The sequence below is a fragment of the Lithobates pipiens genome, unplaced genomic scaffold (assembly GCF_037356315.1).
Source record: "Lithobates pipiens isolate NorthernLeopardFrog02 unplaced genomic scaffold, aLitPip1_a1.2 Scaffold_18, whole genome shotgun sequence".
Classification (NCBI taxonomy): Eukaryota; Metazoa; Chordata; class Amphibia; order Anura; family Ranidae; genus Lithobates; species Lithobates pipiens.
In genome coordinates this window covers 222,726,800-222,751,616 of record NW_027507758.1, presented here as the reverse complement: position 1 = coordinate 222,751,616, position 24,817 = coordinate 222,726,800, and the positions used below count along the sequence as shown (strand labels likewise).

The window sequence follows — 24,817 nt, the reverse complement described above, 5'->3', positions numbered from 1 at the left end:
TTTCCAATGACAACCATTCATATTAGTAAGACTTCAAAGTAGTCCTTGCACTACCTTGTCTGACCCTGATGCCAAATTTATTGGCACCTTATCAAAATTGCAAGAAATAATTGCATTTAAAGTTTGTGATGCTCCTGTAATTTGTAACAAAACTCAGCTGTATCAATTAACAGGCGCTGACAATATAAAAATCACACCTGTAACCAGTTAAAATGGACTCACTGCTGTGTCACACAGAGCATGGACAAGAGAAAGAGCAGCCAAGAATCTTCTGAGGATTTGAGAGCAAAAATTGTGGAAAAGCATGAACAATCTCAAGGTTACCTCCAGAGATCTTAATTTTCCACTGTGCGCAACATTGTTTACAGCCCTTGGCACTGCAGCTAATCTCCCTGGACGTGGATGAAAGGGAAAAATGAATCAGTTTACACCAAATCTTCCCTGAGGAAGCCAAAATCCTTTCGGGAGAATGTGCTATTTGGTAAAGCCTATTTTACAGTTTTCAGAAAAATAAACGAGGCCTTTAAAGAAAAGAACATAGGCCCTACAGTCAAACATGGTGGAGGTTCACGGATGTTTTGGGGTTTGTGTTGCTGCTTCAAGCACTGGATATCTTGACCGTGTGCATGCCATTATGAAATCTAAAGACTACTAAAAAATTCTGGGGTAAAATAAGGGCCCAGTGTCAGAAAGTTGGGTCTCCATCAGAGGTCAACTGTCAAAAAGAACCCAGAAATGGTTTAAATACTTTAGCCGCGGAAGGATTTACCCCCTTTCTGACCAGAGCACTTTTTGCGATTCGGCACTGCGTCGCTTTAACTGACAATTGCATGGTCGTGGGACGTGGCTCCCAAACAAAATTGACGGCCTTTTTTCCCTACAAATAGAGCTTTATTTTGGTGGTATTTGATCACCTCTGCGGTTTTAATTTTTTGCGCTATAAACAAAAAAAGCGTCAATTTTGAAAAAAAACACACTTTTTTTACTTTTTGCTATAATAAATCTCCCCCATAAATACATAAAACATTTTTTTCCTTCAGTTTAGCCCGACTTGTATTCTTCTACATATTTTTGGTAAAAAAAAATCCACAATAAGCGGTTATTGATTGGTTTGCGCAAAATTTATAAGGTCTACAAAATAGGAGATCGTTTTATGGCTTTTTTTTTTTTTTTTACTAATAATGGTGGCGATCAATTTTTATCATGACTGCGACATTATTGCGGACACATTGGACAATTTTGACACATGGGACCATTGGCATTAAAACAGCGATCAATGCTATAAAATTGCATTGATTACTGTAAAAATGTCACTGGCAGTGAAGGGGTTAACCATTAGGGGGCGGGGAGAGGTTAAGTGTGTCCTAGGGGAGTGTTTCTGTCTGTCTGGGGGATGGGCTGTGTGTGACATGACACTGATCGCTGCTCCCGATGACAGGGAGCAGACGATCTGTCTTGTCATTAGGCAGAACAGGAAGATGCGGTTTACATCGAGATTTCCCCGTTCTTCAGCTCTGTGACACAATTGCAGGTATCCCCGAGGTGATCAAGTCCGCGGGTCCCGCGGGAACAGTCACGGAGCTCATGGCAGGTGCGTGCATGGTGAGAAATTCAAAGTAACGTACGGGTACGTTACTTTGCCCAGCCGTGTCATTCAGCCAACGTATATTTGCTCACAGAGGTTGGCAAGTGCTTAAGACAAAGTGTTGGAGAGTACTGAAATTGCCAGCAATGAGTCCAGATCTAAATCTCATAGAGCATCTGTGGAGAGATCTCAAAACAGCAGTAGGGAAAAGGAACTTCCAATCTGAGAGACCTGGAGCAGTTGGCAAAAGAGTGGTCCAAAATTCCAGTAGAGAGGGGTAAGAAACTCATTGATGGTTACAGGAAGAGATTTCAGTTATTTTTTCCAAGGGGTGTGATATCAAATATTAAATTGAGGGTGCCAATAAATTTTGTCCAGTCAATTTTTGGAGGTGTGTGTAATGTGTCAGATTCGGCTTTTTCCATTTTTTTGTGGCATACCAATACAAAACAAAATAGATAAACATGAGAATGCCGAAACATTTGTAGTTGCAGCCATTTCCTGGGCAAAGTGGTGCATTATCTGACAGAAATGCAGGGGTGTCAGTATTTTTAGCCATGACTGTATTTGGAGAATCCAGTCAAAAGGGGAAACCCAAAGAAGTATATCACAATAATCTAAAATAGTAAACTACAAAAAAGAAAACAAGAGGAAACAATGTTTATGGCTTTATTTTTAATTGAACAAAGTAGACAGACACAAAGAACTTACATTATTTATAATATTCATAATACCTAACTGGTCTTTTCTACTGTACAACAAACAGCAGACAAAAATCATTGCTATGAAGACAAAAAACACAACTGACATTGCAAAACAAAATATAAATAAGTGTTTCCTACAGATTTGAAGGAAGCTTGAACCCCCCCCCCCCCCCCCCCCCCCGCAACTGCATTTGGAAGGGACCTAGAAGACCTTGAATATTCACTGTTCCATATTTAAACCACAAACTAGACATTTCCACATGATTTCACATGTGTTGTTTACAGCGACATAGCTAGTTACCAGTTACTAAAATAATTTAAAGTATAGCTAAAGGAAAAACATTTTTTTAAGTTTTGGATAGAGTGTAAAGGGATTAGAACACCTGTCAATTTGTATTGCTGTTTGTGTCTCCATTAGGGAGATTCACCCTCTCCAATTCTCCTGTTTACCATTAACATTAAAAGTGAATGTAAAAGAAAATCACAAATTTTGGATTGTCCACAGAAAAGTAATGGGGGGGGGGAATCTTCCAACAGGGACACTAGTTCTTTTGACCTGGGGGTCCCCAAGAAATTCATTTAATTTGCTGGGATTTCCTCTGACTTCCTGTTTGGGTATGGGACAGTGAAGGTAATTCTCTGCAATGGGACAAAGATGGGAAAAATAAACCTTACAGGGGTTATAAACCTCCCTTACACTCTCCAAAACAGAAAAAAGTTTTGCCTATAGTTCTACTTTAAGTTGCCTTAAGATGGCCATATACATGATGGTTTTCAAACCATTTCAACCACTTATCCAAATTTCAATGGCAGAGTTGATCAAATGCATCAAGACAAACACCAATTGTTTCCAAAGCTGCAAAACAATGGAAACTGTTGGATTTTGGTTATCCATTCAACCATATTTGGCAGCTGAACTGGACCTATGATTCTCCAGAACTGGTTAGAGAGAGGAGTTAAATTTTTGGTCTGCCCTTGCCCCTCCATGATGTTGATTAAAGCGGGAGTCCGCATTTTTTTTTTTTTTTTTAAAAAGCCAGCAGCTACAAATACTGCAGCTGCCGACTTTTAAAATAGTGACACTTACCTGTCCAGCGCGCCCGCGATGTCGGCACCCGAAGCCGATCTCTCGATCGTCTCTCGGGTGCTGCCGCCTCCATCTTGGGTATGGGAATCAGGAAGTGGAGCCTTTCGGCTTCATTTCCCGGTTCCCTACTGCGCATGCGCGAGTCACGCTGCGCAATGAGGATGGACCCGCTGCCTCTGGGATCTGTGTGTTTCCCAGCAGGCAGCGGGGGACTTCCGGAAAGGGGCGTAATCTACGCCCCTTTCCGCAGAGAGCTATCCAGGAAGTGGGTGCAGATACCTGTACTGTACAGGTACCTGCACCCCCCTCCCCCCTGAAAGGTGCCAATTGTGGCACCGGAGGGGGGGGAGGATTCCAATGAGCGGAAGGTCCACTTTAGGGTGGACCTCTGCTTTAAATCCACTCATTTAATTGTATGAATGTGTACCTTGTTGCTAAACTAAACTCCCCAAGGCATACCTGAAAAAGGTGACCATAAAAACATTTTTTTTCCTGCTGCCTGTGCCACCGAATGCTGTTCTGTTCAGTAGAACAAAGAAATCCACAAGTATCAATCTCCTGGCTCCAACACAACTCATACAGATTCCGCCTGCTGACATCCATGTCATTACGGTATCGCTCAGAGATGTGAAAGTAAAAAAGAGGAACCAGTTAGAGCTGCGGGAGAGATAGGGGATTGACACTCCTGGAAGCATCTACAGAATGCTTTCTACAGCTTTCCACTGAACAAAGCAGAGTTTGGCAGCACAGGAAGCAGGAAAGGTATTTACACAGTCTTCTTTTACAGGTAGGCCTTGCTTTGAGAAAATTAGTATAGCGATACACTTACTTTATATAATTTGTTTTAGTTGTACTGCAAAACAGATTTAATTAATTTGGAATAGCTTTATTCACCTACTCAAACCAATCTTTGTTTACTAGGTTTTTTTAACAATTTATGGTAGGGATTTACGGAATATATGGAATATGCCTTACAACCTGGAATGCCACACAGTGTTTTAGGATGGTTGTCAACAAGTTAACACAAGGCAGTCATTGAAAGGGGAGAAAAAAAATGAAAACAAAAATATAATTGTTGCCCATTGCAACCAATCATAATTCTTGTTTCATCTGTTCATTAAATATCTAAAACATACCCGATTTACTGGTATCAGCTCCAAAAATTTGTGTTAATTTTCTTTTCTCCAGTTTATTTAGCTCTAGAGACTTTTATACTTTTACTTTAATGTCAAAAGACATTTTTTTTTAATAATATAGAGTGAGAGCATTCCGTTATGCATCATAATTAAAATTATAACCTTAAGAAAACATTTGCATATACACATTTTATAAGTGACAAGATTACATTACCCAATTTTTCTTAAAGGTTAAAACTATATCACACAAACAAAGCTATTTTGCATTGACTGAATGCTGAACAAATGCAAAATGATAAAGGATACTGCACAAGGGACAAAAGCACACATATCTGCACTAACAAAAGAAAGTTGAAATAAGGCAAACACCCACCATGCCCATTCCAATTCATAATTTGTACAACAAAACAAATACATCTGACATAGTGCAAAATATCAAAATTCCAATATAGTGATTATACGATATATTGTGAAATATAAAAAATGCACGAAGCAATAATATTTATAATATATGCTTGTAAACCTGCGACACGCCATCTTTATATCGCTGACCAAATAAAGTTACACAAATAATCTCAACAAAGCAGTTTGGAATGAATAACAGAATAAAAACAAATAAGAACGTGATGCTGGTCTACTTTATCTTTAGTTGAAAAATAAATGCAACAGCACAATGTAAATTTAAAAAAACAAATGGGGCACAGTGTATTGTAACAGTTTGTGGGTTGATGCATAGATCTGTATTTAACTGGTTACAATAGTCTCATTCATTGATACCTAAACAAAACGGGCATTGCTCCTAGGAAGTAGAGCAGGCAAGGGACCAATGCCTGTCACAACCTACTCCAAAAACCACCATATATTATCCTGAAAAGAAACAATTTGGGCTTTGTGAGGTTATAAACCACAAATCCGTAAATGGGTCACACTAAAAATAAGAGAAGAGTGAAGCCAATACTGCACTGGCATAGCATTTTGCCACAATATAAACACACAAATCAGAAGTTGATTGGGTAAATAATGAACTTAGATAGGCAGTATTATTGATTCGTGCAAGCTGGCGCATGCTCCTATTCAGGCAGATCTGCAAATCCTGATTTGCAGTGTCCACTTTATCCATTTTTAGCTGCAGAATTTGAATAAATCATAAAATCTCTATTGTTAAGGTCTTCTGTGCTCCATCACGACTAGCAAAAAATGAAGCTGTGTGACTGGTCATTAAAAAGCCCTTTACCTTACAGGAACGTGGCTGCATACCGTGCAAAGATGGTAGAAGGATTTGTGGGGCTCAAATATGGAGGGATAAGCCAGGTTTAGTTTTTTCATGAGCTAGCAGGAATGCTGGGGCCATTTTATTAAATGGAAAAACATCCTCCTATTGTAATTATATACAGTGATTGCATAATAGACTCTTCAGTAATCAGCACTGATTTAAAGATGCATGCACATGGGCACATTCACCTGTGCAGCAACAAACAGCATATTTTAGTGTCTGGGAGGAGCCCCTGGTGCCGCGTGCTACACAGCTATGTAATGCTGCTTGCAGAAAGTGGTGCTTGTGCACAAATAAAATGTCTCTAATGTACTATCTATCTTTAAGTTTGGGACATTATGTCTAAGGTGCATGTGCTACTTTACGCAAGTAGTGGTGCATAGCTGTGCACAGCCACCTTTACCCACTGATGTCTTTTTTTAAAAATAAACAAAGGTGCTAATAGTTGTTATAAACACATTTTCAAAATTATGGAACTATATTGTATATGCTTATTATATTAAATATTTAAAACATATTTTGGTTATTTTTCACAGGCTGTTCATATACTTTAGCAGAGGACACTTGATTTTTTTGCTAATATTGAATTTCATGATGATGATCAAAATTATGTTGCATCTACTTTTGTTTTTCTATATTTATATACAGTATCTTATATAGACAAAGTGTACTGATATTCCAAAAGTGTGAACAGCTTACAAAAATATAGCTTTTTTTTAAATTAACATGCTGCATAGTTGCTGAGGAATGAATAAAACATCGGCAATTTCAGGCGTTGTTGGTCCTTACGACACCAGCCAATCACCGTTCCTTCGCTGTTTGCTGTGTAGAGGTGATGACCATCACAGGAAAAAGTAAGGCTGGAAGAAATAAACATTTAAGCAGGTTCTTAATGAAGCCTTTTAAGTGGAAATAAGTTGATGCACACTACATTTATCAAGTGTAATATTCTTGCCCAATAGTTATAAGATGACCATTTCCAACCAAATAATAATAAAAAGTGCACTATCCTTGTGCTAGATATAAGTTAATAAATCACATAAGAGACACAATAAAAGTGCATTAAACATATGATGAACTCACCTTAAATTTGCATATCTGTGCAAATAAAATCCATATAAAATGTGAAAACACTGAAAAAAATAAATTATATATATATATATATATATATATATATATATATATATATATATATATATATATATATATATATATATATATATATATATATATATATATATATATATATATATATACACACATACCATTTCCAAAACTGCAAAGAAGGGTGAACTATTGATGTTTAGAAAATCTGAGCACCTTTTTGCTATATATATTTATTTATTTATGCAAAAAGGTGCTCAGATTTTCTAAACGTCAATCGTTCATCTTTCTTGGCCGTTTAGGAATGACGACATGTACCACCAAAGAAAACGTGCTCCCAAAATGAATCGCCACAAATTATTAAATGAGCTCTTTAGCAGCTGCTCTGATCCCACAAGGAGACCATCAGATGCCATGCTGCATAGCAGCCATATACACCACGATCTTGCATGCAAAGGTTTCACGATCTCCTAAGCCAAGATAGACTCTATGGAAGACACTAAAGTTCAGAGGAGCACATCCCCAGACAACGCTAGTTACACAAGAATGTGTTTGGAAGGGGCCACACATGTGACGTTATTCTGCAAATCGGCCTGACCTCTTGGACCTGCTGGTTGTTTATAGCACATGCTGTGTAATTCCTTCAAAATTGTAAATGTGGAATTTCCTCTATACTCTTCTTCCATGGAGTATCTCGGCTTAGGAGATAGTGAAACATTTGCATGTAAGGTTGTGGTGTATATGGCTGCTATGCAACAAGATGTCTGATGGTCTCCTTGTGTGATCAGAGTAGCTGGTAAGCAGCTCAAGTAATTGTTTGTGGGCACTTTTTTTTTCTGTGGTGCATGTTATCATTCCTTACTGGCAAAGAAAGATGAACTATTGATGTTTAGAAAATCTGAGCATCTTTTTGCTATATATATATATATATATATATATATATATATACACACACACACACACACTTTTATTGTCTCTCTTATGTATTTATTAACTTATGCAGTACATTTTATTATTGTTTGGTTGAAGCTTGTTACACATCCTACTCGGATTGGCGATTTAGATGTTGCTCTCCGTTTGATTTGAGTTTTTATTTGTTTTACTTAGTTTTTTTTGTCGCTACGTTGCACAGTTTTTTTGCAAGCTCACAAATATCTTGGTTTTATAACAAGACCATTGCCATAACTGTGTGGTAATTAAACACATGCTCTACTTTAGAGGTCTTATGAAAATTAAGTGCAAGTTTGCCAAAAACTTGTATCCTAGGTGAACTGGATTGCTATTTACTGATCACCACAGTGGTGATCTTCTATTGCTGCAGGGGTTAAGATCAGCAGCTGTGACTGTGAAGCATCCTGCCCAGCTCGCCCTCCCCTTCCTCCTTTCTTGCCCTGTCACAGATTTCATATTATTAATTTACAGAATGTCAACTGTTCAGTGAATGGAGCAGCAGATGAATTACAGAGTGCTTGGTGTTCAGAGAAAGAATACCACAAGTTCTGTGAATTGGTGAGTGAGGGGGAAGGTAAGGGTGAGAAGCAGCAACATTAATTTAGTTGCAGCCACTATTCTAAAACCCAACGCCAGAAGATTACTGCTGTTGGGAGTATTCAGCGTCAGTGGAAGCAGATTTTTTTTTTTACAGTAAGCAGCAGCCAGGACATGGGGCAAACTTCATTAAATTTAAAGTATATATAAACCCCTCACCTTTTCAAACAACCCATTCTGTTTCAAATAGAAATGGAAGGTAAACCATTTGTGTATAGATATTGAAAAAAAAAAAATAGGATTTTTATAACAGCTTACCTGTCAAATCCTTTTCTTTGAAGTACATCACGGGACACAGTATTAGTAGTTACTATGAGGGTTATATATACGCCACCTTCAGGTGATGGACACTGGCACGCCCTAAGAAAAAAAGTGCACTCCCTATATAACCCCTCCCACTGCTGGGAGTTCCTCTGTTTTGCAAAGCAATACATGTGTATACCAAAGAAGGGAGGGACCTCTGTGTCCCATGATGTACTTCAAAGAAAAGGATTTTACAGGCAAGCCGTTATAAAAATCCTATTTTCTTATCGTACATCACGGGACACAGAGCCATAGTAGTTACTATGTGGGATGTCTCATAGCAATGCCAACTGAAGGGAGGGAGACACAACAAAGTAGGGCACTAAGAGACAGAGGACTCCTACTGCAGCCTGCAGTACACTGCGCCTGAAGGAGATATCCTCATGACCTTTACATCTACCTGATAGAATCTGGTAAATGTATGGACTGAAAACCAAGTTGCGGCCCTGCATATCTGAGCCATGGAGGCTTGGTGATGCACTGCCCAAGAAGCACTAACAGCCCTGGTGGAGTGCACTTTAACATGAAAGGGAGGAATTTTCCCCTTTAAACCATAAGCTTGAACAATCGCTGGATGAATCCATTTAAAAATAGTGATTTTGATGCTGCCTGTCCTCTTTTAGGAACGTCTGGCAACAAAAACAAAACATCTGTTTTATGAATCTGAGTGGTCACTTTCAAATAGACCTTGAGCGCTCTTACCACATCAAGAGAATGTAGAGACCTTTCTTTCACAGAACGAGGCAAAATGAAGGCAGAACAATATCCTGGTTCAAACGAAAAGCAGACACTAGCTTTGGTAAAAATATGGCTCTTTACAAAACAGAGCAGCCAACTCTGATACTCTTCTTGCAGAAGATATGGCAACCAAGACAATTATGTTCCTCGTCAAGAGGACCAAGAGAATATTTTGTATTGGCTCTAAAGGCTGTTTCTGTAATGACAACAGGACTAAATTCAAGTCCCAATGGTTCAGGGATGCCCCAACTAGAGGATTAATCCATGTTACTCCTTGAATAAAGGTATGAACCAGAGAGCGTGAAACAAGTGGTCATTGAAATAAAACACAGATAAGGCCGACACCTGGCCTTTGATAGAACTCAAGGCCAGGTTAATTTCTAATCCCATCTGTAGGAATTCAAGGATCTTACCTATGACATATTTCCTGGGGTGCCAACCCCTGGATTCACACCAGGAGACATATGCCTTACAGACTCTATAGTATATGACTCTGGAAGCCTGCTTCCTAGCATTAACCAAAGTAGAAACTACTAAAGCCGACAACCCACGGTCTTTCAGAATGTGGGTCTCAATAGCCAAACCATTATATTTAGTGTTTGTAAGGTAGGATGGAATACCGGACCTTGAGAGAAGATCTGGCCACAGTGGTAGGGTCCAAGGGTCCCCTACCATCATCTTTATGATCTCGACAGACCAAGATCTCCCGAGCCACGCTGGGGCCACAAGAATCACTTCCCTTCATTCTTGCTTGATCCTGCAAAGAAGGCACGGAAGCAGTGAAACAGGATGGAACGCATAGATCAGTGAAAACTGATCCCATGGAAAAAAAAACGAAGGAATCTGTTCCGAAAGCCATCGAATCCCCTGTCCTTGACACAAAGTTGACGATCTTGTTGTTGAACCTGGAGGCAAACAGATCCATGTCTGAGACTCCCCATTTTTGACATATTGACAGAAAGATGTTGGGGTGCAGGGACCATTCTCCTGGGAACAATTGTTGGCGACTCAAATAGTCTGCTTGCCAATTCTCTATCCCTGGAATGAAAATTGCTGATAAGCAAGGAATGTTGTTTTCTGCCCGAGAAAGAACATGATACACCTCTGGCATTGTCGAGTTAGATCCTGACAGGATAATTCCATAGTCTGAGCGTCCACTGCCCGAATCTCTAGAATATTGATGGGCAAGGTCATCTCTGATTTGGACCATTTATCTTGGACAGACGCTTCTTCCAGGACTGTTCCCCAGCCCAAAAGGCTGGCATCTATTGTTACCACCTTCCAGGTAACTGGTAACCAATTGAGGCTCCGACGCACTTCAGGGGATAAACGCATTGGGGAGTCCAGAGCTTGGACCTTCTTCTTCCAAGTAGACAGGATACTGTTTTGCAGCAGTCTTGAATGAAACATGCCCATAGGGAACAGCCTCGAAATAAGCCATCTTCCTCTATAAATTCATGCAAAGTTGAATAGAAGGATTCTTCTTTGTTTTGACCAACTTAATCAGTTCCTTTATGGAACTGACCCTTTCCTAGGGCAAAAACACCTACTTCTGAACTGTATCTATGATCAGCCCCAAGTACTGCAATCTCCTTGAAGGTTTTAAGGAGGATTTCTCTAGGTTGAGAATCCAACCTAGGCATTCCAGGTAGCCAACTGCGGTGACCAAATTTTGGTTTAAGTGGGCTACCAACTGATCTATCAAGAGTAGATAGTCTAGATAGACTAATATCGTTCTACCTTAAACCCTTAGCCTGATTAAAGAAGGAGCCAGGACCTCTGTAAACACTCAAGGTGCAGTAGCTGGACCGAACAGCAGAGCTACAAACTGAAAATTAAGATTTTCTACCTTGAAGCATAGAAAACTCTGGTGAGCAGGGAAAATTGGCACATGGAGATAAGCATCCTTCGATTGACGCCAGAAATTCTGTCCCTTGTAGGATGGAGACTACTGATTGGATCGACTCCATGCGAAAACAATGGATATTCAAAAACCGGTTTAGATCTTTGAAATCTAAAATGGGTCTGACATCCCCGTTTAGTTTTGGAACCATGAAAAGGTTTGACTAAAACCCTAATCTTTGCTCTTCCAAGGGGACAACCGATATCACTCTTTGAGACAAGAGATGATCCAAAGCTAGAGAGAGAGAGAGAGACTTCTTTTTCACTGGATCTCTGGGAAGGCTTGACCTGAAAACGAGGAGACGGGAACTCTCGGAACTCTAGTTTGTAACCTAGAGATATTGAGGAAGCCACCCTTCTGTCTTGACATTGTTCCTGCCAAATCACTGAAAACTGTAGAAGCCTTCCCCCCCACTCGAGAGAGCTGATGACCCTGGCACTGGAGAAGAAGCACGCCTAAAAGAAAAATGCTTAAACTTCTTACTGGAAAAAGGGGACTTTTCCCATTATAAATTATTTGGCTATATTTATCCAGATCGTCTCCAAATAACTGTTCACCATGAAATGGAAAACTGACCAAAAGCTTTTTGCATGGCGCTTCGGCTGACCAATTGTTCAACCATAGTATTCTACGCACATGTACCAGCCCTAGTTGGGGCTGTGAGGCCTGGAGAATAGAATCTTTCATAGCGTCTTCTGTAAAACACAACGCTACTGATATCCCGGTCAAATCGTGGAATAACCTTGAGTACCTCCATAAACTGGTCCTTTAAGGACTGAGATACTCCGATTGCTGTCAGTGCAGGCTGAATCTGTGAGCGAAAGTTTTTTTTTGCTGCTATTAATGCCCAGCCTGATGCAGCAGTAAATTATGTCGAAAGGAATGTGTCACCAAACCTTTAATATGCCTCCTTTGCTCGTGTCCCTGCACAGCCTGCAACAGCAAAAATTGTGCTTTTTAAAACACTCCTTCCTGCGCTGGAGGACGCCAATGCTGCGCTAAGCCCCGTCGCCTACAGCCCTTCCTCGCTTTTTTTTTTTTTTTTTTTTTTTTTTATAGAAAAGAGCTCTTTCTCACATGAGCGTGGGCTCTGGGATCCACAGGGAGAGAAGGAATGGCGAAGGAGGGGTCTGGACTGGAAGTCGTTCGCGCCATTCCCCCATTCCCCCCCCCCCATTCTTGCCGAGAAGAGGGGGAAGAAAAAACAGCACAGGGGGGCATCTGTTGGGGAGAGCGAACCCCCCCCCCAGATTTAACGGTGGTCTTGCTGCTGGCCGGAGGAAGAGAAACCTGCTGCTTCCTGGACACAACGTGGGCTCTTTGAGAAGCATGAGACCATAAGTGCTCAATACAGCCCCCAGTGGTGACACACAAAAATTAGAAACTCTGCATTTTGTCTTGTCTGTGCATTTCCTGCTATTTTCAGTTCAGCCCCAATGCATTTGGTGTGCCCATATGGGCCCCTAGAATAATAATTCAGGAATAAGTCACCGTCAAGATTTTTTGGGGAAATGTACATAGAAATACTTGATAAAGTATTTAATAAAACCATGCTGAAACAAATAGGGATATTTTGTATAAATACATATACAAGTAAACAGTGTTTAAAGCTTTCTATACAAAGACATTTTGTGGATGGGAGATTAGGGCATTTCCTGGAAACACTGACTTCAGTGATAAACTGAGGAGTCTCCTGTTCAATACCACCTTTCTAAAGTAAAGCAGTGATCAGATTTTCCACTGTAATTGGAGAGGGCAAAAAAAATGACAATATTACCTTACGATTGGCTTATTGGATTTTGGGAATGTTATTTCTCGAACTGGTTTCAAATCCCAGGTACTCCATAACCTTAAAAAAATAAGAGATCACCTTTACTTCTCTTTTTTAAAATATACAATGAATACTGGAAAAACATAACTACAACGTATTATAACTTTTTTACTTTTAACAAATATTTTAAGATAATAAATATGGTTTTAAAGCAGACTCATGTGAAATGTTAACTGAAAGGAGACATGTCATTAACAAGTTGAAGAATTTGAACATAAAGGCGCATTCCCTAAAAAATGTCAATGAAGAAAAGTCTGGGTGTAAGCTCATTCCATCACACCTTCCTGTCTGACAAAAACAATACATTAAATTTTTATGCTAATAATGGCAACTATATCATCAAATCAATGTCCAACCAATGTCCATAAGGGGTATGCAGGTACAAAAGCTGAAGTGGACAAAACATACCCTGTAAGCATTATCAAATGATATTATTGAGTTAAAAATTACCTCTACCTTTTTTACCATGAATATAAAATATGCTGTTCTCCAGCTACCTGCATAGGTTATTTAGCCCCTGGCTGCCAATCATTCCAGCCGGAAAGACTACCGTTTTCAATCCGTGGTGAGGGTTGAGGACAAAATGGCTGCCCCAAAGATATAGTCAGATACAAATTATGCAAAACATATGGGAAATACATGCAATGTTTTTTTTTTTTTTTTTTTTCATAAAATGCTTTTTTCACTCAATAGATTGCATGAAAATGATTTTATGGTGGATACAAAAATCCTATTTTCTTTCAATCCAATGAGAGACAGAGGAAGTCATTCACCTTAAGCTAGAGGCTTAACGGATAAGTTCACTTAAAAAATTTGTCATACTTACCTGTAAAATGCTTTTCTTTGAGTACATCATTGGAAACCAAGTCAGGCTAATATTCATTACCTACTGGGTTATACTTCATCTCCAAGTGAATGGACACTGGTAGACCAAAGGTCTTCAAACAGGACGTGATCCCCTATATAAACCTTCCCACACAGGAAGCACTTAAGTTTTGTAGCAAGCACTGAATCCTCAAAAAGAAGAGGGGAGGGAGCTCTGTGTCCCTTGAGGTATTTAAAGAAAAAGATTTTTCAGGCAAGTATGATGACAAAATCCTATATTCTTTTTCATAGAACATGGGACACAGCATCAGGCTAATATTCATTACCTACTAGTACATCCCAGAGAAATAGCCTTGAGGGGAGGGAGAGACCCTGCCAAACAACTGCCATCAGAACTTATACGGCAGCCTGCAGTACACGGCGGCCGAAAGCCAAATCCTTGGCTGCTCGAACATTCACTTAATAAAATTTTGTGAACGTATGCACTGAAGACCACGTAGCAGTCTTACAAATCTGAGCCACAGATACCTGATGGCAAAAAGCCCAGGATGTTCCTACACCCCTGGTAGAATGAGCTTTATGTTTCAGACCATAGACCTGAATGATCAATTGACAGAATCAATTGGCAGTGGAAGCCTTGGAAGCTGCTTGCCCCTTCTTGGGTTCTTCTGGTAAAATGAAAAGGAGTCTGATCCTCGGATCTCTGAAGATCTAGACAAATAAACCTTGACTGCCGAGGTGATAGCCAACAGGAAAGGCTAGCTTGCGTGACAGCAAGTCTAATGGAATTTCCTTAATAGGTTCAAATGGTTGTTACTATAACACAGACAGCACCAAGTTCAAGTCCCAAGGACATATATGTAACCTAATGGGGGGAAGCAAGCGAGTTGCCTCCTGTATAAAGGTTCGGACCAGTGAATGGGAGGCTAAAGGCCTTTGGAAGAACACTGATGGGGCCAATACCTGACGTCTGATTGTACTCAAAGGCAATTTGAATTTCACAGCAGACTGTAGAAAAGAGAGAATTCTCCCAATCACGTATTTCTGAGGATGCCATTTTCTGCCTTCACATCAAGCAATATAAGTTTTCCAGACCTTATGATAATATATGTGACAGCTTTTCTACCATTCACTAGGGTAGACACTACTGATCCCAAGATGTCACGGTCCTTTAACATCCTGGCTTCAATAGCCATGCTGTCCAATTTAGGGATTGTAAATTGGGGTGGAACATAGGCTCTTGAGACAATAGATCGGGGCGACGTGAAAGCGTTCTTGGCCCATCTATTGTCAGTCTCAAAATCTCTGGGAACCAGGGCCTTCTGGGCCAGGCTGGTGCCACCAGAATGACTGGAACCCCCTCTTTCCGAATCCTGCACAACAAATTTGGAAGGAGAGGGATTGAAAGGAAAAGCATAAACCAGGGAGTACTGTCTCCATGGTACTATCAGAGCATCTGCTCCGATTGCCAGAGGATCCCTTGTTCAGGACACAAATTGCTGTAGCTTGTTGAACCTGGATGTCAATAGGTTGACCTCCGGCCATCCCCAAAGCTGGCAAACTTCCTGGAACATCCTTGGGTGTAGGGACCTTTACCCCCAGGCAGATCTGCTGGTGGCTGAGATAATCTGTCTTCCAGTTTTCTACTCCTGGGATACGGACTGCCAATATAAAATCGCCACATGTCACTCTGCCTGGGCTAATGTGTTGTTCACCTCCTTCAGAGCTGAACGACTCCTGGTACCGCCTTGGTGGTTTATATAGGCTACTGTAGTGGCATTGTCAGACTGAACAGTGGGGCCAGACGTACTGCCTGTAATTCCAGGACAATGATTGGCAGGATCTGTTCTGTCCTTGATCATTTACCCTGAGCTGTGAGCCCTTGTAGGGTTGCTCCCGAGCCTGAGAGACTGGCATCTGTAGTCAGTACTCTCCAAGTTAATGGGAGAAAGAATTTTCCCTTTTGCAGGTTCTGATCCTGCAACCACCAGTTTAGGCTTAAGCGTGCCTGAGGAGAGAAGCACACTGGATAAATCCAGGGCTTGTCCTCTTCTGATCCAGGCCAACAAGATGTCTTGTTGTAAAGGCCTGGAATAGAACTGGGCAGAGGGCACTGCCTCGAAGGAGGATACCGTCTTCCCTAGAAGACTCATATAGAGCTGGAGGGAGGGTTGTCTGTCAAAGTAAGTCAAATACAGGAACACCTTAGAAGAACGTGCTAGCTTGCGGGACCCAAAAGGGGCCGGTACATCAGCAGAGGGATCCGCTGGCTCCTGGATCTTCAGGGTATCAACGCACAGTTGTGATAAGTGCTCCAACTATTGCTTTATTGCGCCCGGACCCAGACAGGGAATCATCCTCACTCTCCGAACGGTCCTGGTCAGCCACGTCTGATAGGTCAGAGCAGGGGTCATCCGGCTGCAGCAGGGCCAGAGTCTGCATCAGACCTCTCCCCGGAGGATGGGGGAGCGGGCAGGGGCCTCTTACATGCACCCTTCCTGCCACGCACCACCCCTATCTTTGCAGCAAAAGCATCAAGGACCACCGTCAGGATGCCCATGTGCACCGCGCCATCCACAGGTGACCCGGTTGCAATGGCCTGGATTTCAGGGGAAGAAACACCAGTTTCTGAAGCCATGCTGACCCTATCCTGTCACCTGCAAGGGGACTTAGGACAGTGCAGGTCCCACCCTCCTGCTGCCACCGCATGGGGGGGTACTTAGCGCTAGACTCACCACCCTGGGGCCTCTGTGAATGCTAGCAGTGCCTGTAGTCCCTAGGAGGTTCCCAGTTGCAGAGAGGAGGAAACTGTGTCAGCAGCAGCTGCTTATAACAGCGGTGAAACGTTCTGCAGAACTAGCTTCAGCATTCAGCAAGGAGCCATCCAGCGTCCTGTACACACAGTGGACACAGGAAGCAGCAAGTGAGAGCACATGTAATGCTGCCACAAGAGAATTGCGGCGAAAAGAGCGCTCAGGCTTCAAGAAAATATACGCCAATGTAACTAATAGGAGATCCTAAGGAAGATGGCTGCTGAAGCTCACAAGGGGAATACAGGCTTTCCCACATCCAAGATGGTCGCCCGACAGCTCTATGGGGTGACAGAACAAAACTAGAACAGTGCTGCCTGCCTACAGCCAGAACAACCTCCACAGATCCTCTTTAGGAACCCCCCGACCGGGACCAGGACCAAACGCCAGCCGCACAGAGCCCCCACAGGCGAGAATCCAGCGAACACACACACACACCGCCTGCAGCGCATGCAGCCACCCCCCTCAGAGGGGGAAGGAAGGGAGATAGGGACTTGGGAGAGCAGATAGGAAGGTGAGATGGCCCCCGAATCGATCCCCCAGGGAATGCCCAGCTGCTCACCCCACCAAAGCAGAGAGAGCCCTACTTACCAGTCCTGAAGAGCTGGGAGACATTCCATCACAGACCTACTCCTGCACAGTTACAGGGTAGCTGCTGGCCCAGTATACTGTGATACAGACAGCAGTAGCCCGGTCATATGTACTGTATACCCCAGAGCATTGAAGCTCACGACCACCTCTGGAGCTGAGGCATGTCGTGGCCTGCCGAGCCTTAGCTGCAGCCTGCTCACACTCGATGGCCGGACTGGGGAGACTACAAGAATAATCATTAACCAGCCTGCGAGAGTGAGTGAGTGAGTGAGTGAGTGTGTGAGTGAGTGAGTGAGTGAGTGAGTGAGTGAGTGAGTGAGTGAGTGAGTGAGTGAGAGTGTGAGTGAGAGTGAGTGAGAGTGAGTGAGTGAGTGAGTGAGAGTGAGTGAGTGAGTGAGTGAGAGTGAGTGAGAGTGAGTGAGTGAGTGAGTGAGAGTGAGTGAGTGAGTGTGAGTGAGTGAGTGAGTGTGAGTGAGTGAGTGAGTGAGTGTGAGTGAGTGAGTGTGAGTGAGTGTGAGTGAGTGAGTGTGAGTGAGTGTGAGTGAGTGAGTGTGAGTGAGTGTGAGTGAGTGAGTGTGAGTGAGTGTGAGTGAGTGAGTGTGAGTGTGAGTGAGTGTGAGTGTGAGTGAGTGTGAGTGTGAGTGAGTGTGAGTGAGTGAGTGAGTGTGTGAGTGAGTGAGTGAGTGAGTGAGTGTGTGCGAGTGTGTGCGAGTGTGTGGGGGGGGGGAACGGGGACACATCTATCTATCCCCCAATCATGCTGTCCAGATAATGCGAAGGAAAGTTCTGACCATTCACGTAAACCAGTGTTTATGTGGTGACATAAAAAAAAGCAGCGCGCGTGTCTGTGTTCCATTAATTTTTAGTGGACCCTAAGTTGCAGTGTTCACTTTTGAGATACAGAAAGGAACTCAAGACACATTCAGTATGTACAGGAGAGGAGTGTGGAGGGCAAGACAGAGGGCAGTATGTACAGGAGAAGCGTACGGAGGATATAAATCGTCTGCATTCCTCTCCTGTACATACTGCTCACTGTCATACCCTCCACACTCCTCTCCTGTACATACTGCTCCCATCATATCCTCCACACTCCTCTCCTGCACATAATGAATGTGTCCTGAGTTCCTTTCTCTATCTGAGACTTTAGGGATCTGTTTTAGACTCCTAATATATCACCAAGCTGCCCCCACCCCCCCCCCCCCAACATGTGCCACATGTCATCCATCTTTACACCTGGGGGCCCCATTATCTCTAGTTGCCTGGGGGCCCCATGAGTAGTTAGTCTGCCCCTGATTGCGTGGCAACTGCCAAAGTTGGGGATTGAGGCTGGGCAGAGTCTTTCATTGCTGTTGTTTTAGGCCCTGTTCACATCTAGCAATTTGGGATTGTGGGCGGAATCGCCATGATTTTGCCCACAATTCCAAATCGCACTACAATGCTGGCCAAATGCAGTACATGTGTATGCGTTTCATTCATTTATTATAGGCACCAAAACACGGTGTGGTTTTGCTGTGATTATTGAGCAATTTGTCATACAAATAACCAAAACCACACTGCAATTTAGGGTCCACTAAAAATTAATGGAACACAGATATGCGCTGCGTTTTGCCAGCATTGCAGTGCGATTTGGAATTGCCCATGATTTCAAATCACTAGATGTGAATGGGGCCTTAATGACAGCGACTGAGACTGGACTGAGTTTTTCATTGCTGTTGTGTTTCCTGGCCGCAACACAATCTCAGTATCTCCTCTGGACTCTGCACAGTACCACTTCTCTTGTCCTGTATGCCGGGTGTAATTCTCAGTATCTGCTGTTATTCTGTATGTATGGACTCTGCACAATACCATTTAACAAAAAATGGAGTGTGCTGTCTTCCACAAGATCGTGCCCCTTTGCACTTGACCAGTAAGATTGGCTATCACAGTGCAACACCCTGTAGTAGGCAGTTCAATGGCTGAGAGGAGAGCACTGACAACTGTGGTCTGATGGGGGTGCGGGACGGCAGAACACTATAGCACAGCAGGGGAGATCGCTGTGCTAACACTGCGTTTATTTGTACAGTGATCTGTCAGTTTTTTTTTCATTTAGCCCAGTATACAGTGTGTACCAGGCTTTAGACGGGACAACAGCCGACCTCACTCTGCAACATTCATAAAAACTGGAAGGAAAAACTGAATTCAGGCTTAATTTTCAAGAAGATCTGAGAAAACATAATTAAGGCTGTGATTGCTTACCTATGAGCAACACACAGTTTTTCCTTTTTTCCAGCCTTTATGAATTGTGCGCAATTTGTTTTATTAAAAAATACTTTTACCTGCTGCTGAACCCCCCCACCCCCAGAACAAAAAATGATCTATGGCCCTGTGTAAGTACCTTACTGCAGTTCAATATCAGATTCCAATACAGTAACGAGAGAAAAAAAAAATATCTCACTCAGGGGCTTGCAGTGTTTTAAAAAGTTTGACATTTCAGCTAGTTCATGCATCAGGCTTGGAAAAAATTGAGAGAGCCTGATGCACTAGCCTGCCCAGTGTCTAATGCTCTGTCCTGATGTCACTCCGCAGAGGCAGGACAGATCACTATGGCAGGCTAGCTAGGGGGAAAATTCATATTATTTTCATATTTTCCTTTCATATTATTGTCATATAATATGGTTATTTAAATGTGCTAGTAGATTGATAGCTGTTGACGGCACTACTATTACTGTAATATGATGAAAATGGGGGGGGGGGGGGGGTGACAGCATGTTTTACCGCATCGGATGACACCAAACCTAGCGACGTCACTGGCTGCACTGTTATACATGAGGATCAATATCTTTTAGTACAGAGCAATTTAAATATTAAAATCACATGTTTGTATCCCATCCTTACCGGACAATGCCATTTTCAAGTCCTCCAGCAATTACATTAACAGATACTCCTTCAGGTTGGTTAGAAAATGCAATAGAGCATATAATTTCTCTGCAATGTACATGTCCAATTAGATCTCCATTCACAGTCCACAGTCGCAGGTCACTTCCTCCTCCAACTATAAATGCCAAGAAATGGGATTTTAATAATGGAATTTATCATTTAAACAAACAATGTCCAAGTGTAACAAAAACAGAACAAATTATATCAAAAGATATGGTAAAGTGAGCTATAGCTGGCCTTCCACTGAATATTCTTGACATCAAGTCAGGATAAGGGGAAACACCCAACTGCTTTACATAAATGCCACCAAGGTTTTTAGGTAAAGAGTGCATACGCTTCCTTGTAAACACAATTTAAAACATGAATTCACATGGCCTAGATGCAAAATGCTCTGGATTTCTACCCCCCAAATAATCCAGAAATCCTACAAGCTACTGCTAACAAATACTATCCACTTGAAGACCAAGCCAAGTTCTGGAACGTTATTCAGAAATTTAAATCAGTATTTTTTGCTAGAAAATTACTTATAACACGCAAACATTACATATTTTTTATTTTTTTATTAGACTTCCTAGGTAACAAAATGGCGATTGTTGCATCTGTTTACGTCACACAGTATTTACATATTTACTTGGTGAGTAGGTGAGGTTGAAAACAGACAAGTCCATCCCGTGTGTGATTATATGTCAGTATTACATTGTATATGTATGTTGTGGTCGTTCAGGTGCTTATCTAATAGTTTCTTGAAACATCCTTGCTGCTCTTACAGTAAAGAACCCTCGACGTAGTTTAAGGTTAAACCTCTTTTCTTCTAATTTTAGTGAGTGTCCACGAGTCTTGTTAAACTCCCTTCTGCAAAAAAGTTTTATCCCTAGTGTAGGGTCACCAGTACAGTATTAGTATATTGAAATCATATCCCCTCTCAAGCGTCTCTTCTCCAGAGAGAATAAGTTCAGTGCTCGCAACCTTTCCTCATAACTAATATTCTCCAGACCCTTTATTAGCTTTGTTGCCCTTCTTTGTACTCTTTCCATTTCCAGTACATCCTTCCTGAGGACTGGTGCCCAGAACTGGACAGCATACTCTAGGTGCAGCCGGACCAGAGTCTTGTAGAGCGGGAGAATTATCATTTTATCTCTGGAGTTCATCCCCTTTTTAATGCATGCCAAGATTCTGTTTGCCTTGTTAGCAGCAGCTTGGCATTGCATACCATTGCTGAGCCTATCATCTACTTGGACCTCCAGGTCCTTTTCCATCCTAGATTCCCCCAGAGGTTCTCCCCCCAGTGTATAGATTGCATTCATATTTTTGAAACCCAAATGCATTATTTTAGATTTTTCTACATTGAACCTCATTTGCCATGTAGATGCCCACCCCATTCATTTGTTCAGATGTTTTTGAAAGGCTTCCACATCCTGCTGAGAAGTTATTGCCCTGCTTAGCTTAGCATCATCCGCAAATACAGAGATTGAACTGATCACCCCATCCTCCAGGTCATTTATGAACAAATTAAATAAGACTGGTCCCCACACAGAACCCTGGCAGACCCCACTATCCACCCCTGACCATTCCTAGTACTCCCCATTTATCACCACCCTCTGAACTCGCCCTTGTAGCCAGTTTTCAATCCATGTACTCACCCTATGGTCTATGCCAACAGACTTTATTTTGTACAGTAAACGTTTATGGGGAACTGTGTCAAATGCTTTTGCAAAACCCAGATACACCACATCTACGGGCTTTCCTTTATCTAGATGGCAACTCAGCTCCTCATAGAAGGACCATAGATTGGTTTGGCAAGAACGATTGTTCATGAATCCATGCTGATTACTGCTGATACAATTCTCATTATTAAAATCTTGTATATGGTCCCTTATCATCCCCCTGCAAGAGTTTACATACTATTGATGTTAGGCTAACTGGTCTGTAATTCCCAGGGATGTATTTTGGGCAGTTTTTAAATATTGGTGTTACATTCCAGTCAGACTGTCAGGAACAATGATCTGGCAATTACTTGACAGAGTTCCCCAAGTACCCTCGGGTGCAAGCCATCTGGTCCTGGTGATTTATTAATGTTAGGTTTCCCAAGTCTAATTTTAATTCTGTCCTCTTAACCATGGAGGTGCTTCCTGTGATGTGTCATGAGGATAAATACTGCAGTTTTGGTCACAGAAGCCCCCCCGATTCCCTCGTGAAGACTGAGGAGAAGAATAAATTCAATACCTTCGCCATCTCCCCATCCTTTGTAACCAGATGTCCTTGCTCATTCTTTATGGGGCCAATTTGGTCTGTCCTCCCTTTTTTACGGTTTACAAACTTAAAGAATTTATTGGGATTTTTTTTGTGCTCTCCTGCACTATGTGTCTTTCATGTTCCATCTTAGCCGTCCTTATTGCACCCTTACATTTCTTGTTGCATTCTTTATAAAGTTATGATCCCTCAACTTTGTATTTTTTGAAGGCCTTCTCCTTTGCTTTTATATGCATTTTTACATTGGAGTTAAGCCATACAGGACTTTTGTTCGCTCTTTTAAATGTATTACCCAATGGGATGCATTGGCTAATTCCCTTTAATATACTTATTAAATATAATTTATTAAATTTTAAATTATTAAATACATTTAATATACTCTTAAATCAAACCCATCTCTCCTCCATGTTCTTTGTTCCTAAGATTGTATCCCAATTTATGCCTTCTAGAAAGGTTCGTAGTTTAGGGACGTTGGCTCTTTTGAAATTCTTTGTCTTTGTATTCCCCTTATGTTTCCCATTTGTGTGATTTATACTGAAGCCAATAGACCTGTGATCGCTGTTACCTAAATTGCCCTGTATTTGCCCATACGTGATCAGGTCTGTATTGTTGGGAATCAGTAGATCCAGTAACGCTTTATTTGTAGTTGGTGCGTCTACCATTTGCGCAGTGGCTTTGCAAACGCAATTTATTTGAAAAAAAAATAATTTTAAATAAAAAAATATATATAACACACTATATACCCCTTTTTTTTGTAAAATATGAAAGATGATGTTACTCAGAGTAAATAGATACCTAATATATCACTCTTTAAAATCATGCACGCTCGTGCAATAATGACAAACTATGGTACTTAAAAATCTCCAGGCAATGTTTTAAACATATTTACAGGTTCCCTGCTTACAGTTACAGAGGTGGTCTAGTGCTAGAATGATTGCTTTTGCTCTAACATTCATGGCAATACCTCACATGTGTGGTGCGAAAACCGGTTACCATATGCGAATGCGACCTACGTATGCATTCGCTTCCGAGCACGGAGGGATGGGGGTGCTTTAATTTTTCTTTTCTTTATGTTTACACTGTCCCTTTATTTACTTTGATCACTTGAATGCAAGCATCCCTTTTAATGAAACGAAGGATGACAGGTCCTCTTTATGGAGAGACCTGGAGTAAAAAAATAAAAATAAAAAAATTTAAATCTTTTGCTTTAAAAAACAAAAAAATGTTTACTTCCAACCTGGACGTCACTCCCGTATTCCAAGGCCATAGAGGTGTTCAAAGCTGAACTAGTCTTTTATTGCCCTCTGTGACCAGCCTACCACACTGTTGGATAATTTCTTGGGCATGCCAGGGGGGGGGGGGGGGGACAGGTTAGAGCTTCTGAAAACATTGCAGTGGCTCATGAGCAAATCAGAGCACTTTCATTAGAAATTCATTAGCTGGCTGAACAAAAAAAAATACCAGGGTTATGGCTGATAGCAATATATATATATATATATATATATATATATATATATATATATATATATATATATATATATATAGATATAGATATAGATATAGATATAGATATATGTATGTGTGTTATGGTCGGCAAGTGGCTATACAATAATAAGCTATTAAGGTACCTCAGACTTTTTGTATCTGCTCCCCCCCCACCTTTTACACACTCACACACAAAGGTAAAGACATAATATCCACTCACATATGGTTAGATCAAACAACAATATCTACTAGTGAGAGGCTAAAACCACTACCCAAACAAAATTAAATGAAGAGTCTTATGGCTGCAGCATAAGAGGGGAAAAAAAAAACAGGAATCTTTTTGTACTGATCCTTCCTGGAGTGTAATTCCAGAGTGAAATCAGAATGCTAGTTGGTGATCCAACCAGCCTTCACCCAAAACTAAACTCAGAGTCCAGATCAAGGTATTTTTTAATCTTCTGAGCTGAATTAATTAAAATATAACACTCGCTTGCCATGGCAAATAAATATTTTCTGCACTCAAATCCAATCGATTGGAATAATAAACTGAATGAAAATAATGACTTTTGTTGTAATTATTATTCGTAAGCCAACAGTCCCTATCTTGTCTTAAAAATCGTGGCAGACAGGCTTGAGCATCTGCCAGGTTCAACAAGGGTTTAAAGCTAGTATTATATGATATTGCTGACAGGAATGTTGGGAAATCTGGAATATACAGAAACAGGTAT

The 24,817-nt window shown here is 41.4% G+C and overlaps 1 protein-coding gene across 2 annotated transcripts in view; it reads right to left on the bottom strand.

The window, feature by feature from the left end:
• Window positions 1–2,461: 2,461 nt before the first annotated feature.
• LYST (lysosomal trafficking regulator) overlaps window positions 2,462–24,817 on the bottom strand; it is a 568,355-nt gene continuing 545,999 nt past the window's right edge. For both annotated transcript variants that reach the window (XM_077486620.1, XM_077486621.1), the window contains exons 50-52: window positions 20,313–20,469; window positions 13,159–13,230; window positions 2,462–6,645 (exon numbers count right to left, since the gene is read on the bottom strand). In XM_077486620.1, coding sequence (XP_077342746.1) covers window positions 6,507–6,645; window positions 13,159–13,230; window positions 20,313–20,469 — 368 coding nt within the window. In that variant the 3' untranslated portion in view covers window positions 2,462–6,506. The remainder of the gene's footprint in view (window positions 6,646–13,158; window positions 13,231–20,312; window positions 20,470–24,817) is intronic.